Consider the following 17395-nt stretch of genomic DNA (forward strand, 5'->3'; position numbering starts at 1 on the left):
GAGCATGGCCTGTTCCACATTTCTTGAGCACCTGCTGCACGCCAGGCTCAGCAAAACGAGGAGGAGGAGCCCGGGGGACTGTTCATTCCATGATTCATTCATTCATTACTTTTCAGTCATTCATTAATTGCTCCTTTCACTCTATTGTTTATTCATTCATCCTCCAGTCAATTAAACATGTACTGAGCCCGTGCTCTGTACAGAGTGGGGGTGTGGTCACAGAGATGACCAGGACAGAACATGATTCCTGCCTCACAGAGCTCGAACGTCATCTGACAAGGATGGCCCAGAATGCTCGGGGCTGGGATGGAGGAAGCCCAGGCAGAAAGGTCAGGGCCCGGATGGGAGACGTGCAGCCACTGTGGGAGAGGCAGCATTTGCCCCAGGCTTGTGGTGGGTGAGGCGTGGACACAGAGGGATTGAGACGGACTAATCTCTGCACCTTCCCACCATCCCAGTCATTGATTTGTCTAGGGACACATTTCCCACCCTGTGGGAGGAGTGGGAGGAGTTGCCACATCCGCAAGGGGGCAGAGCCATACAGAGCTGGGGACTTGGGCCCGGGGGGTCTTAGACCTGGCTTCACCCCTGAATCTGTGACATTCAGGGCAAGTCACTTAGAGCTTCAGCTTGCCTGGCCCCTCACCTGGAACCCGTGTGTGAGGTGCTGTTCTTTTTTTTTTTTTTTTTTTTGAGATGGAGTCTCGCTCTGTCACCCAGGCAGGAGTGTAGTGGCGCGATCTCGCCTCACTGCAACCTCTGTCTCCAGGGTTCAAGCAATTCTCCTGCTTCAGCCTCCTGAGTACTGGGATCACAGGAAATAGCCACCATGTCCAACTAATTTTTGTATTTTTGGTAGAGACAGGGTTTCGACGTGTTGGCCAGGCTAGTCTCAAACTCCTGACTTCAAGTGATCCACCTGCCTCGGCCCCCCAAAGTGCTGGGATTACAGGCGTGAGCCACCGCGCCCGGCCGCTAGGTGCTGTTCTTATCTGCATTTTGCATGTGAGGCTCAGAGGGGAAAACTGACTTGCCCAGAGTCATGGCCAGGAAGTGCCACAGCCTGGATTTGAACCCTGTTGCTTTCTTTTCTTTCTTTTTTTTTTTTTTAAAGACAGGGTCTTGCTTTGTTGCCCAGGCTGGAGTGCAGTGGTGTGATCACTGCTCACTGCAGCCTCAATCTCCTGGGCTCAAACAATCCTCCTGCCTCAGCCTCCTGAGTAGCTGAGACTACAAGCATGTGCCACCTTGCTCGGCTAATTTTTAATTCTGTTTTTGTAGAGAGGAGGTCTCACTATATTGCCCAGGGTGGCTTCAAACTCCTGGGCTCAAGCAATCCTCCTACTTTGGCCTCCCAAAGTGCTTGGATTACAGGCGTGAGCCATCGCGCCTGGCATACTCTGCTGTTCTTTCACCCTCATGGAGACTCAGGGTCTTCCTCATCTCTAGGACTAATGCTTTACAGTTTGGCTGCTGAAGGCCTGGAATGATTGATTTCAGCTCAACTTCAGAGGCATTTTGTCTTTCCTGGCTCCTGAGATAAGTCGGGCAGGAGGCAGTCAGTGCTTCGCTTGCTTGTCTCAGGCCCTTCCTGTTCCTTCTCTCTGGTTCTGTCTCTGCAACTGTCTCCTATACACTCTGTCTCTTTGCTTCCATCTATCCATCTATTTCTGTATCTCTGTTTCCTGCTCCCTCTCTGTTTTTCTCTCCGTTTTTCTCTCCCTCCATCTGCACCTCTCTAACCCTGTCTTTTCTGCCTCTGTCTTTCACAGATACTGTACTTTTGTTTCTCCCATCTCTTTTTTCTCTCTGCCACTGTTTCTTGCATTCATTCATTTAACAAATATAAGTCGAGCGTGTACTGTATGTCAAGCCCTTTTTCTAAGCATTGGGGACATATCTATGAACAAAACAGACAAAAATCCCTGCCCTCGTGGAAATGATATATCCTAGCATGGGAGACAGCCAAGATAAATAAATAACATATAGCACGTGTTAGATTGTGTTAAGTGCTAAGGAGAAAATTAAAGAAGGGAAGAAAGCCAGAAAGTGTTGGGGAGTGGTCAGGAGGGACCTCATGAAGAAGGTGATCTTTGAGTAGATGTTGGGGGAAGGAGCATTCCCAGCAGAGGGAACAGCTAGTGCCAAGGGCCTGAGGCTTGCTCAAGGCACAGCGAGAAGGGCAGTACAGTTACCACAGAGTGAGGGGGAAGAGTGCAAGGAGAATAAGAGTTTGGAAAGGTGGGGGTATGGGGCCTGGAAGGTCAGAAAGGCCTCTGAGATTGGCCGAGTGCAGGAGCTCACTCCCATCCCAGCACTTTGGGAGGCCAAGGCGGGCGGATCACTTGAGGTCAGGAGTTCGAGACCAGTCTGGCCAACATGGCGAAAACTCGTCTCTACTAAAAATACAAAAATTAGCCAGGCCTGATGGTGGGCGCCTGTAATCCCAGCTAGTTGGGAGGCCGAGGCAGGAGAATAGCTTGAACCTGGGGGGTGGAGGTTGTAGTAAGCCAAGATCACGCCACTGCACTCCAGCCTGGGCGACGGAGTGAGACTCCATCTCAAAAAAAAAAAAAAAAAAAAAAAAAGGATTCTTAAGGACTCTCATGGAGACCCTGGGAGGATAGTCTCATTCTCTCTCTCTCCCTGGGGGAGACAGATAGCAACAGGACAGGGACGCATGGGAGCCCATGTGGGATGCCCCAGCCCCATCCACCAGGCCTCTTGGGCACTTTGCCTTGCACTGTGGGCAGGAGGCCAGACTGCCCGGGGCCCATGGTCCCAGCTGGCTCCAGGGTGGTACAGCCTGGGTCCAGCCTGGTCAGTTCAGTCAGGCCAAGGGCCTGGCTCTGCCCACAGGAGTGCCCACTTCAGCTTCTCTGCGACTCTGCTGTCATCTCTCCCCACACTCTGCTCTCTTCCCTCTCTCCAACTCTGCGGCCCCCTGGTCTGTCTGTCGTCTGTGGGGCTGTCTTTTCCTGGTGGCATTTGCCACTCCTCTGCCTGTCTCTCTCTGACCGGACTCCTCCTGTCACTTTCCCTCTCTCTGCCTCCTCTCTTTCCTCCTCTGCTGCTCCCTGAGTATCCTTCTGGCTCTGCCTTGCTCCATCTCCTTTCTCGTCTTTTTTTATTCTCTCTTTCTCTTTCTGGTGTCTCCTCTCACTTTCTCGTTTGTTTTGTTTTTGTCCCTAGGTATGTCTGTCTTTACTTCTCTGTTATCTTTCTCTCTGGACTTGCCTTTTTTTCTCTCTGTCTATATCTCTTTCTTTCTAAGTGCCTGTCTCTGCCTCTCCCTTTCTCTTCCTCTGTCTGTCTCTCTGCCCTTCTCCAGCCCCGTTCCTGGCTTTGCCCCACTAATTCCTCTCTCTCTTACATATTTTCCACGCCCTTCTTCCCCTACCCAGCCCAATGCCCTCACAGTCCTGCTGCCAGCGCCGCCCCCCTATCCCCCGGGGCCTTTCCCCAGCCCTTATCTCCCCATCCCCAGGAACCAAGAAAACCAGTTACGGGCCCAGCAATGGATGCAAAAGCTACATGACCAACTTGAGCTGCAGCACTTCCTCCGAGACTGCCACGAGGTAGGAACTCCAGGTGTGCTGGGGACGGAGACATCCCCTTTAGTCGGGAGGGAAGTGCTTCTCGGCCGAGGTGGGGGTGGGGACGCCCCGTCTAAGTGGGTCGCGGAGCGATGCTCGCTTTAAGCCGCCAGGGGGCGCGCGGAGCCGGGTCTCAGTGCGCATGCTCCGCAGGTCCCTGCCCGCCCACGCCGACTCCGGGGAAGGAAGGAGGGGCCCCGGGCGCCCCTGGCAACCGCGCGTGTCCGCGCCTACGGGTCCCGCGGGGACGCGCGCTGATCTCACCTTTCTCTCCTGAGATTTGTGAGACTCGCTCTACCCCAGGAGAGGGGCGGGGCGGGCCGTGGGGATAAGGGCTGAGGGCCGTGGGGGGGCCAGCGGCCCTGCGCCCTCCTGCAGCCAGCGATGGCTCTGAACCAAGCCCTCGCCCCTTTAAAGGTGTTCAGGAATCAAGCCCCTTCCCTTAGGGATGATCTGCACACATTAGGGACGATCTCCCCTAATCTGAGATGGTCCAGGCCCCCTTCCTTATTAGTGACGGTTCAGGAGACCTGCTGTCTTCCCCTCCTTCCCTTGCATTCCATAGAAATGATTCTAGACTTTGGCCACATTAGAGATGGCCTAGTAAACATTTTCCTAAACCCTAAACAGAGATAGGCCTGGCCCCGAGCCCCTCCATCTGTGTGACCCAGGATCATCCCCTCCTCCATCATCACCCCGTACCTAAGTTTCTTCCAACCAAAGCTGGTTCAGGAACCAGGTGTAACCACTAAACCCCTCAGCCTCAATTAAAGATGATTCCACTCTGCCCCCTATGTTTAACGCCCATGGGAGATTGCTCTCTCCGCATACGAAATAAACAAGGGCCTGCATACCCTGCCTCCCTCCCTGATAACTGGGGTAGGCCGGGACTTGAGCCATTGGAGGAACCCCCTGTTCCCCCTCGCCCCCACTGGAGATTGTGAGATGTTCCAGGTCGCCCTCCCATATCCCCTGTCCACATGTGGTGGCCAGGAGCCCGCGCTTCTTCCCATTAGAGATGGTTCAGGAGGCCCCCACACAGCCCCTCACCACAATCCCCACTCCCATAGTGAGGCAGTCCAAGCCCCAGGCGCCCCCTCCCGGCATTAGATTTGGTCCAGGAGCACCCCCCATCCCTCGTGAGATTGTTCTGGATCAGGTAGCAATCATCTGAGATGGCGCAGAAGCCCCCCACCCGAAGCCTTGGGGCGAGTGGTGGTTCCTCCTGCACCCCCACCTGGGGCCCCGCAAAGAGGCGGGCAGGGAGGCAGGCAGGGGGCGCACGCGGGCGGGCGCGCGGCCGCGGCGCGGGGGCGAGGGAGGGGGCGCGCGGCCGCCGGAGCCTCAGCCTTCGCCGCCGCTGCCGCTGCCGTCGCAGTTGAGGGGCGAGCGCCCGCCCGCCCGCTGCAGGGACGCCCCGCCAACGCCACTGCCGCTTCAGGTCTCAGGGGCGCCCAGGGGAGGGGGTTGGCGCGCACCCCGCGGACGCAGACAGGGGAGGGGGCTCGGGCGCGTGCCCGCCCGCCGTGGCCGCGGGAGGGAGGGGCGGGGCGGCGCGGGGGCGGGCCGGGCAGGCGCCCGGACCCCCGCCCTGGGGGAGGGGCAAGGACGCCGGGAGCTGTCCGCGGTGCTGGCGCGGGCGGGACTGAGGGGCCGGCCCCCAAGGGAGGGGAGCGAAGCGGGGGGACTTCTAAGACCACTTCTAGGGTAATCTGGATTTGCCCTAAGGGTTCAGGGCGTCTCAGCCTTTCTAGGAGGGGCTCTTCTCCGGGTAGTGGGGCATCTAAGATTTGCCCTGGGGTTGGGGGTTTCTCAACCTTTTGGGGGGTTTCTTTCTTGTTTTGGGAGGATCTGTATCAGCCTTGGATGATGGAGGCGAATCACTTTTGGGGGGCTCTGCCTTGGATGATGAGGGGCCTTGGATTTTCTCTGGGTCTAGGGGGCTCTGACTTTGTGGGGCTTTTCCTGGGTTGTTGGATAGTCTGGTTTTGCCCTCCATGATGAAGGAATCACTTTTGAGGGGGCTTTACTTTGAGGATGGGGTACCATCTCTTTAAGGACTCTGCTTTCACTGCGGGCTGTGGTTGCCGTTGGACTCTTCCCTGCGCGTCGGGAAACTGTGAATTGAGTTGGGGGGTTCAGCACTGGACTTGATTCTAGTGTGTGTATGAAGGAGTGTGATGCTGTCCTGGACCCCTGGGGAGCACATGCTCAGGGGACATGGGCTGGGGTTTGGCCGGCTGGGGATCTGGGATTTGTCCTTGGCTATGACTGCATTTGCCTCCCGGGACCGCGGAGCTGGAGTCCAGTGTTTGTTTTTTTTTTCTTTTTGCAGGAGGGAGGAGGGAGGATCTTGTGACTGGAGTGGGGAGGAGAAAGGGGAGGAGCAAACTGTTTCAGGTGCCAGGTTTGGTCATGAGTGGGGAAGTTCTGGCTTGGAGGATAAGTCTGGTTTTTTACTGGAGGGGGCTGGGGGAGGCTCAAAAAGCAGCCTGTGATTGATCCTCTCCAGTGCCGTGAGAGGGGCCCACTCTTGGTGCTTGCGTTTTGGATGACTGGTTTTGTTGGTGGGTAGGAGGACTAGAACTGGCTTTAGTTGTAGGGGTGGGGGTGCTGGCCGGGCTTGGGAGTTTCTATCTGATCCAAGATGAAGAGTTTGTGGCTAGATTTTGGGGTAGACTGGTTTGGAAAGCCAGAACACAGCTTTGTTTTTCACATTTGGCTGGGGTTGGCTTTGGTTGAGGGCTAGAACTGGTCATGGTTTGGGGATCTGTGGTCTTAGAGTTCCGGGGCTAGAATTGGGGAGCCCTGTGGGCTCATTAGGGGTGCTAGATCTCGATTATGGAGGATGGGTCTACTCCAGATTGGAGGGTTAGTTTAGAGAGAGCTAGAGTTGGCTTTAATTGGGAGGTTGTTTGGGGGGTTGATCTGGCCATACTGGAGGAACTGGGGCTAGATATGGGGGCTTCATTTGATACCCTTGGGAATGGGTTGAGGCTCTTGAATTGGTCCTTATTGGGGGTTGGCTAAGATTGAATGAAGGGTCTAAGTGTTGCTATGGGAGGGGTGGTCCTGGGGATGAATTGGGAGTTAGCTAAATTGGGTTGGAGAGCTTGTTTTGGGGGGGTGATCGGTCCCCAAGTCTGAGAGGCTGACTGGCCCTGCCTTGGGGGCTTGTGGGGAGTTGAGGGCTTCCCTCAGGACAGGGGACGGGGGCAAAGGATTGGGCATTCTGGGGACCCTTCCATCCATCCTGTATCCAGGAAAGAGCTTGAGCTGCACCCACCCCCAATATAAAGGCTTCACTTGCAAAGGTTTTTTCATCCTGTCCTATTCCTTCCACCCATATACCCTAGCAGCCCAGACCCTGAACCTGGGACTTCCTGAAGGGGATGGGGGGCTGTGGCAGGTTGAGGGAACCGGCTGAGCCCTCCTGCCCTGTTCTGCACAGCTGGATGGCTGGATCCATGAGAAGATGCTGATGGCGCGGGATGGCACGCGGGAGGACAGCCACAAGCTGCATAAGAGATGGCTCCGGCACCAGGCATTCATGGCCGAGCTGGCTCAGAATAAGGAGTGGCTGGAGAAGATCGAGAGGGTGAGGAAGCTGATGGCCCCTCTGCCTGTACCAGGTGCAGGAGGCCTCCAGGGAGCCCACGTCTCACCTGCTGCACCCGCTGCTGCCATCCTGCTGGTCTTACACCTCTGGACTGACTCAAATCAGCTCCAGATCTGCTCCTAGCTATGTGGCTTTGAGTGATTCATGTAACCTCTTTGAGCCTCAATTTGCTCATCTGTAAAATGGCCAGCATCGCTTCTGAATGGTGCCTGTATTCTCCTGTTTGTTAAATATTTCACTTCTTCATATAACCTCCTCTACCAGGTTCCTTCCATACCATTTGGGGCATTTAAGATAGAAGGTTGGGGAGATGGGCTGGGACAGCCCCTGGGAAGCCCAGAGTTAAAGTAAACTTTGGATTCTTAGAGCCCTGGGTTCTAATTGTTTCTATGCCTGTTACCAACTGTGAGGCCTTAGGTAATTGTGTTAACCTCTTGGAGCCTCAGTTTGTTCTTCTATAAAATTAAGGAAATAATAAATATAGCTACTTCCTGGGCTCTGTGCACATAAAGTGCTTAACACAAGGCCACGCACGTAAGAGCTGTAATTATTATGGTCTAGTTACTTTTAATACTTAATGTTACCTAAGTAGCTCTGGGCCACTAAGAACATTGACTTCAGTCTTGGAGGGACTGAGGTAGATATTTGCTGCAAGCCTCAACCCTCAGAACTTCCCCCTACTCTGGCTGAACCCCTAGACCTGCAGCCCTGAATGTACATCTTCTGACTCACACAGAGACACTCAGGTTGGCCTTAAACCCTTAAATGGTCATTGATGTTTCATAAATGGTGGCATATGGCAAAGGCAGTCTTCTTGACTTTGAGTTTAATGGAAGTTCATTCTCTCCCTGCCTCTCTGGCTCCCTCTTTCTTTCTTCTCTGTCTGTCCTTCTATCCTTGTCTTTCTTATGGTCTTCTCCCCATGTTTCTGATTTTCTGTGCCTGTCTCTCTGTTGATCACTCTGTGACTGTTTGTCTCTCCCTGACTCCTTCCCATGTCTCTGTGTCCATCTCCCTCTCTCTCCATCTCTCTGTCTCCATGCCCTCACCTATGTCTGTCTGTCTCTTCTTGTCTCTCTTCTTTGGTTCCTTCCATTTCTGGGCCTATCTCTGCATCCACCCCTCATGTCTCTCTCTCCCTATGTGTCTCCAACTCCCTGCCTCTGATTCTCTTTTCACATCTTCCCCTGTGTCCTGTCACTCTCCCACACTTCTCTGATTCTCCCCACAATCTATCTTTCTTCTCCATCTCCTGCCATCCACCCACTTGGGGCAGGAGGGCCAGCAACTGATGCAGGAGAAGCCCGAACTGGCGGCCTCCGTGCGGAAGAAGCTGGGCGAGATCCGCCAGTGCTGGGCGGAGCTGGAGAGCACCACCCAGGCCAAGGCACGGCAGCTCTTTGAGGCCAGCAAAGCAGACCAGCTGGTGCAGAGCTTTGCTGAGCTGGACAAGAAGCTCCTTCACATGGAGAGCCAGCTGCAAGACGTGGACCCTGGAGGGGACCTGGCCACCGTCAACAGTCAGCTCAAGAAGCTGCAGGTATGGCCTTCCTGGCCCAGATGAGGGCTCCCTATGCCACATGGGGGCCAGGTGAGGGTCCAACTCCACTCAAGGTATGGCAAATGGAGGGGATTTAATACAGGGATTTATTTCAAACTTGTAGAAGAGCAGAAAGGGAATACTGAAGCAATCCAGCTAGTAATAACTGTTGGAAGCAGCCACCACCCCCTAAGGTATGGAGTACAAAGGGAAAAGGAAGGATCTAGAGCCACAAAGCAGTAGATAAATGACTAGCATGCTAAAGGTTTCACAGGACCCTGACACTCATTTCCTGGATGGAGAAACCAAGGCCCAGGGGTATGGGAATGGCTTTGCATGGAATAACAATGACATTCATTGAGCATTCCTCTACCAGTCTCTGGGCCAAGCACTCACTGACTCCTCCCAGCCACTTCTGGAGATTGGTACTGTTATTATCCCATTTTACCAATGGGGAAACTGAGGCACAGAAAGTACGGCACCTGGCCCAAGGACACACAGCTGACTAGTGTCTCCTTTATGAAACAGGGCACTCTTAGAGAACAGACGCAGCGTCTGCTTTGTATCTGCTCCCAGCTTGGCAGCTCCATGCTTGGTACACAGCAGTTTATGTGGAATGACCAGAGGTGAACATAGCCATTGTTTCTCACCTCCCAGGGAGTAATGGCTCCTGCCTTTGATTTTCTTTTTTTGTTGCTGTTGTTGATGTTGTTTGTTTTTTTCTTCAAGATAGTGACTCACTCTGTCACCCAAGCTGGAGTACAGTGGCTTGATCTCAGTCCATTGCAGCCTGAAACTCTTGGGCTCAAGTGATTCTCCCACTTCAGCTTTCCAAGTATCTGAGACCACAAGTGCATACCACCACATCTGGATAATCTTTTTAAATTTTTTATAGAGACAGGGTCTCACCATATTGCCTAGGCTAGTCTCAAACTCTTGGGCTCAAGCAGCCCTCCCGCCTCAGCCTTCCAAAGTGCTGGGATTACAGGTGTGAGCCATGGTATCTGGCCCATGTGACTCCTGCTTTTACCTGTCAGGAACAATGCCTGACTGACTGATGGGAAACTGAGGTTCCAGGAGGTGAGAGGTGAACTTACTTGTCCAGAGTAGCAAATAGCAAAGCCTGGATTTCAATCCAGGGCCCTTGACTCTTCACTCCTCCTTTTTGACATATTTCCTATGTAGTTATATAGTGCTTGGCATAGTGTATGGCAAAAAAAAAAAAAAAAAAAAAAAGCTAGTAAGAAATACATAATGACGCTGATTAGTATGTATTCATTCATCTCTGTGGCAAATAATTATTAGGTACCGGCTGGGCGCGGTGGCTCACGCCTGTAACCCCAGCACTTTGGGAGGCTGAGGCGGGCGGATCACGAGGTGAACAGTTCGAGACCAGCCTGACCAACGTGGTCAAACCCCATCTCTACTAAAAATACAAAAAAAAAATTAGCTGGGCATGGTGGTGTGCGCCTGTAATCCCAGCTACTCAGGAGGCTGTAATCCCAGCTACTCAGGAGGCTGAGGCAGGAGAATCACTTGAATGGGGAGGCGGAGGTTGCAGTGAGCTGAGATTGCATCACTGCACTCCAGCCTGGGAGACAGAGCGAGACTCCATCTCAAAACATAAAAAAAAATAAAAATAATTAGGTACCTACTATGTGCCAGGCACTTTTCTGGGTGCTGGGATATAGCAGTGGGCAAAATTGATGAAAAGTTGCTGCCTTCATCGTGATCCCATTCTGGTTGGGGGAACAGGCAAAAGAACAAAAAGACAAACAGATCTGAATGTGATGGCCAATGAGTCAGCTCGTTCTTTCTCCCTCCACTCCCCTCCCCTTCCCCTCTCTTTTCTTTTCTTTTCTTTCTTTTCCCCTCCCTCCCTCCCTCTCTTCCTTCCTTCCTTCCTTCCTTCCTTCCTTCCTTCCTTCCTTCCTTCGTTGGAGTCTTGCTCTGTCACCCAGGCTGGAGTGCAGTGGCGCAATCTCTGCTCACTGCAACCTCTACCTCCCAGGTTCAAGCAATTCTCCTGCCTCAGCCTCCTGAGTAGCTGGGATCACAGGCATGTGCCACCACGCCCAGCTAATTTTTTTATTTTTAGTAGAGATGGGGTTTCACCATGTTGGTCAGGCTGGTCTCGAACTCCTAACCGCAGGTGATTCGCCTGCCTTGGCCTCCCAAAGTGCTAGGATTACAGGCGTGAGCCACTGTGCCCAGCCAATGAGGTCACTACTTTTTATAGAATAGCAGTTCTCAAATGTCTGGGTCTCCAGGAACCCCCTTACACTCTTAAACCGCATTGAGATCCTTAGAAAGTTTTGTCTGTGTGGGTTAGACCTATTGACATTCACTGTATTAAAAATGAAAATCGAGGCCAGGCATAGTGGCTTATGCCTGTATCCCAGCACTTTGGGAGACCGAGGCAGGAGGATTGCTTGAGCCTAGGAGTTTGAGACTAGCCTGGGCAACAGAGCAACAGCCTGTCTCTATTTTATTTTATTTAGTTATTTGAGCCAGGATCTCACTCTGTCAGCAGGCTGGAGTGCAGTGGTGCGATCACGGCTCACTGCAGCCTCAACCTCTGGGGCTCAAGTGATGCTCCTCCCTCAGTCCCGCAAGTAGCTGGGACTACGGACCCACACCACCATGCCTGACTGATTTTTTTTTTTTTTTTAAGAGACAGAATCTCACTATGTTGCCCAGTCTTTATTTATTAAACTAAAAAAAAAAAAAAAATTAAAACGGAGTCTGGCTCTGCCACCTAGGCTGGAGTGCAGTGGCTTGATCTTGGCTCACTGCAACCTCTGCCTCCTGGGTTCAAGCAATTCTCCTGCCTCAGTCTCTGGAGTAGCTGGGATTACAGGCCTGTGCCACTACGCCTGGCTAATTTTTGTATTTTTAGTAGAGATGGGGTTTCACCATGTTGCCCAGGCTGGTCTCGAACTCCTGACCTCAGGTGATCAGCCTGCCTTGGCCTCCCAAAGTTCTGGGATTACAGGCATGAGCCATGGCACCCAGCCTGTAGTTCTCTTTCATGTCTAGAATAGAAGAGAGCTAGCTTCTCCCATCCGTGTCTGTATTCAATCAATTTCACTAGCACAGGTCATCAGGTCTCTGAAAAACACTGCTGCATGCTGGGGAGAGAATGAGAATGGTGAAGGCAAATAACATCTTAGTATTTTTATAAAAATAGTTGTAACCTTGCAGATGCCTTGAAAAGATCTCAGGGATCCCCAGGGGTTCCTTGGCCACAGTTTGAGAACTGCTGATGTACACAATGTGCTGGGCACTGTTAACTCCTCTTTCCTCCCCAACAGCCCCATGAGGGAGGTCCTGTTATTATCCCCACCCAGGAGAAAACCACAGCACAGAAAGGATCTGTGGCTCACAGAGGTCACATGGCTACCAAGTGGCTATTCAATACCACCTTTAGTCCCTCCCTGAGCCTCTGTCCTCCCTCTTAAATAGGACGCTGTCATCAGTGCAGGTCTCCCAGGGCCAGGTGGGGATGTGCACAGAAAGGAGCCACTTAGCGCAGTGCCCAGGATGTGGCAAGCCTGCAAGAAAGGGGCATCTGACTGTCAGGGTCCCAGCCAGAAACAGAAGGCAGGCTCACCTGCAGAAAACTTGAGTTTCTTGACAAAGGTGTGAGTGGAGAATGGGGAAGCTGCAGGAAGCATATAGGGCTGTGGGACTCATGGAGGGGAGCTTTTGCTCCTCCCTAGCCAGAGAAGGCAGAGAAGGAAAAGTTATTGGAACTTGGAAGGGGAGAGTTGCCAGACAGGAGCTGGCACTCTTAGTCAAGAACGGCAGCCATGGCCAGGTGCGGTGGCTCACGCCTGTAATCCCAGCACTTTGGGAGGCCAGGGCGGGTGGCTCACTTGAGATCAGGAATTCAAGACCAACCTGGGCAACATGGCAAAACCCCGTCTCTACTAAAAATACAAAAATGAGCCGAACATGGTGGCACATGCCTGTAATCCCAGCTACTCGGGAGGCTGGGGCATAAGAATCGCTTGAACTTGGGAGGCAGAGGTTGCAGTGAGGCAAGATCGCACCACCGCACTCCAGCCTGGGTGACAGAGTGAGACTCTGTCTCAAAAAAGAAAGAAAGAAAGAATGGCAGCCAGACCATGGCACCACAGCAGGGAAGAGCTGGGGAGATAATACCCTAGACTCACTTTCCTCTGGACTTCCCTGTGTCAACCAGGGCTGGCTTCATGGGTGTTTGCCCGTGCAGTGACACAGGGCTCCATGCTTGGTTTAATGCCCTACTATTGATGTCTTGAATTTTTTTGTTTTTGAGGCAGTTTCTACCTCTGTCGCCCAGGCTGAAGTGCAATGGCGTGATCATGGCTCACTGCAGCCTTGAACTCCTGGACTCAAGTGAACCTGTCACCTCAGCCTCCTGAGTAGCTGGGACTACAGGCGTGTGCCACCACGCCCAGATAATTTTTGTAGTATTTTATAGAGACGGGGGCCTCACTGTGTTGCCCAGGCTGGTCTCAAACTCCTGGCCTCAAGTGATCCTCCTATGTTAGTCTCCCAAAGTGCTGGGATTACAGGGGTGAGGCACTGCCCCTGGACAAAATTCTTAATAAATATTTGAACAAGGGACCTTGTGTTTTCATTTTGCACTGAAAATTATAAGCCATTTTTGAGGCCAACCCACGTGGAAGCCAGAGGATAGGAAGGCTGGTCCATGCAGGTCAGTCTTGCACAGGGCAGGGTGAAGAAGCTTGGACTATGGGTCTCAAGCTCCCGGGCTGAAGCAATCCACCCACCTCGGCCTCCCAAAGTGCTGGGATTCCAGGCGTGAGCCACCACCCCAGCCTATTGCTAGGATTCATAATTATCTTGCAGTGATTACTAATTCTTCCCCAGCAGTGTATTGCAGTGGCTGAAGGCACAGACTTGGGACTCCAGCAGGTCTGGTTCTGAGTCACAGCTCTCCCACTTGCTGCCTTTGTCTCTCCCTCTGAGCCTCGGATGCCTTCTCCTTGCAAAGGGAAGGACCTCAATGCTCACCCACTGGTGGATAGCAGGAGTGTGGGAAGCAGCACAGCATCTCAGTGAAGGGCATGGACGCTGGAGCTGGGCGGCCTAGGTCAAGCCCTGGCTCTGTGCCTTATCACCTGGGTAGTCCAAGGAGGTTACTTTTCTCTCTGTGCTTCAGTTTTTCTTTTTTTTAAGAGGGAGTCTCACTCTGTTGCCCAGGCTGGAGTGCAGTGGCATGATCTTGGCTCACTGCACCCTCTGCCTTCTGAGTTCAAGCAATTCTCTTGCCTCAGCCTCCTGAGTAGCTGGGCTTATAGGCACCCGCTACCACGCCTGGCTAATTTTTGTATTTTTAGTAGAGACGGGGGTTTCACCATGTTGGCCAGGCTGGTCTCGAACTCCTGACCTCAAGTGATCCACCCACCTCGGCCTCCCAAAGTGCTGGGATTACAGGCATGAGCCACCGCGCCCGGCTGTGCCTCATTTTCTTCTTCGGTAAAATGGGCATAATGATATTTCTGACCTCATAAGGACATTGTGAAGGTGAAAAGACATAATGCATTAAGTGGTTTCAGAACTGCTGACCTAACAAATCTAAGATTCAGTATTTATTCACAGGTCTTTAATTTTTTTTTAGATCAAGTTTTGCTCTTGTCGCCCAGGCTGGAGTGCGATGGCACAATCTCGGCTCACTGCAACCCTCTGCCTCCTGGGTTCAAGCGATTCTCCTGCCTCAGCCTCTCGAGTAGCTGGGATTACAGGCACCCGCCACCATACCCGGCGAATTTTTGTATTTTTAGTAGAGATGGGGTTTTGCCATGTTGTCCAGCTGGTCCTGAACTCCTGACCTCAAGTGATCCACCTGCCTTGGCCTCCCAAAGTGCTGGGGTAATAGGCGTGAACCACTGTGCCTGGCCGGTCTTTAATTTTAACTGTCATAAAACTGAGAGCATATCACCATCACTCTACTGTTTTCAAAAGCTAGTTATTTCACCTTCACTTTGGTTGTTACTTATGTGATACACGGTTACTTCATTTGTTTTTGTTCATATTCCATTTGGGGCATTTACCCCTCTCCATGCTGCTTTTTAATTTTAATTTATTTTTATTTTTTAATAGATGGGGTCTCGGTATGTTACCCAGGGTGGTCACAAACTCCTGGGCTCAAACAGTCCTCCCACCTTAGCCCCGCAAAGTGCTGAGATTATTCACGTGAGCCACTGCACCTGGCCCCAAAACACATTTTAAAAAAGCAACATGGATGATTGGGCACAGTGGCTCATGCCTGTAATCCCAGCACTTTGTGAGGCCAAGGCAGGGGGATCGCTTGAGCCCAGGTGTTCTAGACCAGCCTGGGCAACATAGTGAGATCCACATGCCTGTGGTTCCAGCTACTCAGAAGGCTGAAGTGGGAGGATCACTTGAGCCCAGGAGGTTGAAGCTGCAGTGAGCTGTGATCGTGTCACTGCACTCCAATCTGGTCGACAGAGTGAGACCCCCATCTCAAAAAAAAAAAAAAAAAAGTAATTTGGAGGTGGTAAATGAAATATTTATATAGTGTTAAAAGTTAGAACCATCTTTAGCTCACTTGCTTTTGCCAAATCGCCTGCCCAGGTCCTTCTGTGGCTGCTCACTCTCTCCCCAGCAGTACACATGAGCTCCTGTTTCCTCTCGTCCTTGTCAACACTTGGTTTTGTCAGACATTTTAGATCTTTCTCAGTCCAATGGCTGGGAAGTGGTATTTCACTGCAGTGTGTGTATTTGTATTTTTTTCCAATGCAACTAGTGAGCTTGACCATCTTTGACCTTCTTTTGTACTATTTAGGTTTTAGAGGAAGGAGTTGGGGCCTCCTGCTTTAGCCAGAGTACAGAGTTAGCTCTTCCCTCCCTGTAGGGGGTTCAGTCTCAACCAAGCCCAGCAAACCATGAGACGGGGGTCCCCATTGTTCAAGGGAGGGGCTGAAGCCCAGAGAAGACAAGGGAGTGGCCCTGGGGTCACACAGTGATGGGTGCCAGAGGCAGGCTCCAGCACGAGACTCCTGGGTCCTTTTCCCAGCAGAGGGAGCCCAAGGTAGGAAGTGACTGTGTGGGCCATGGCACCCAGACGGAGCCCAGCTGCCCCTCAGGAGCTGCTACTGGGGAAGGGACCTGCCAAGGCCCCGCTGTCCCCTGGGGCATACACAGGAGAGGGGTCAGCTGCCATCCAGCCTGGCACGTTTCCTGGCTGTCCCATCCACCCTTAGGGCACTGGGGCCAGGCTGGGCTGAGGGAGGTACTGGCTCGGGGTCTGAGGGGTGTAGTAGTGTGCGGTGTGTGAGTGATCTGTCCCCCTCAGCCTCTCTCCTGTCCTCCCGTCGCCATCTCTGTGTCTGTCTCTTCCCTTTGTGTCCCTCTCTGTCCTACTCTCTCACTCCCTTCTCTCTGTCTCTTTATTTATGTATTTTGAGACAGAATCTTACTCTGTCACCCAGGCTGGAGTGCAGTGGCGCGATCTCGGCTCACGGCAATCTCTGCCTCCCAGGTTCAAGCGATTCCCCAGCCTCCCGAGTAGCTGGGATTACAGGCACCTGCCACCATGCCCGGCTAATTTTTGTATTTTTTTTTTATTTTTTCTTTTTGAGACGGAGTCTCACTCTATCACCCAGGCTGGAGTGCAATGGCGCGATCTCAGCTCGCTGCAACCTCCGCCTCCTGGATTCAAGCGATTCTCCTGCCTCAGCCTCCCAAGTAGTTGTGAGCCACCACGCCCGGCTAATTTTTGTATTTTTAGTAGAGATGGGGTTTCACCATGTTAGCCAGGTTGGTCTTGAACTCCTGACCTCAGGTGATCTGCCTACCTTGGCCTCCCAAAGTTCTAGGATTACAGGTGTGAGCCACCACCCCAGTCTCTCTGTCTCTTTTTATTTGACTTCTCTGTCTCTGCCTCCTTCCCTTGTTCCTGATGTCCTCCTCGTGTCCTCTCCCTCATTCCCCACCACACCCGCTGCTGCAGCAGGCTCTCTGGGACCCCACCTCCCAGGTCCTGGCCACGTGACCCAGAATCCTCTCTCGGGGCCTCTCGCCAAGCTGTGCTTTCTGGCCAAGAAGCCAGATGGTGGAGTCTCAAGTCCTGGCTCCCCAGCCCTCAGGGACCTGGCCAGCTGGTTGGCCTCAGCCACAGACTCCTGCTTGGAGAAGTGGGGGACTGGTCTCCTGCCAGATGAGAAAATGCACTAGAGGCTTTGCAACTGCCAGGCTCTGTCCCTGGGGACCCCACACTTTTTCCAGGCCCACCCCCACCCTAAGCAAAGCTCTTTCTCTGGCCAAGGAAACACCCTCCTCCCCATGTTCTGCTTCTCTGTCCCATGTTTTTGTATCCAGCTCAGCATGGCCTGGGAGAGGAGTGCACATTCAGGGGCTATACAGTCCCAGTCCTTGCCCTACTGGGATTCAAGGCAAGGGACCCCATCCTTTCTTCCTTTCTTTTCTTTTTTTTTTTTTTTTTGAGACAGTCTCACTCTGTTGCCCAGGCTGGAGTGCAGTGGCGCAATCTCGGCTAATTATGTCTTCCTCATTCACAAATTATGTCTTCAATTTATGAAGGTGCTGGCTCGGGGTCTGAGGGGTGGAGTGATCAGTAACTCAAATTATGTCTTCACAAATCTC

General features: G+C 52.6%; 1 protein-coding gene across 4 annotated transcripts in view; it reads left to right on the plus strand.

Annotated features, from left to right (window-relative positions):
* Positions 1–17395, plus strand: part of SPTBN4 (spectrin beta, non-erythrocytic 4) — a 112517-nt gene that overhangs the window by 62305 nt on the left and 32817 nt on the right. For all 4 annotated transcript variants that reach the window (XM_054462869.2, XM_054462871.2, XM_054462870.2 and 1 more), the window contains exons 18-20: positions 3488–3578; positions 7048–7194; positions 8492–8755. In XM_054462869.2, the coding sequence (XP_054318844.2) occupies positions 3488–3578; positions 7048–7194; positions 8492–8755 (502 nt within the window). The remainder of the gene's footprint in view (positions 1–3487; positions 3579–7047; positions 7195–8491; positions 8756–17395) is intronic.

This window comes from Pongo pygmaeus, chromosome 20, assembly GCF_028885625.2.
Source record: "Pongo pygmaeus isolate AG05252 chromosome 20, NHGRI_mPonPyg2-v2.0_pri, whole genome shotgun sequence".
Taxonomy (NCBI): Eukaryota; Metazoa; Chordata; class Mammalia; order Primates; family Hominidae; genus Pongo; species Pongo pygmaeus.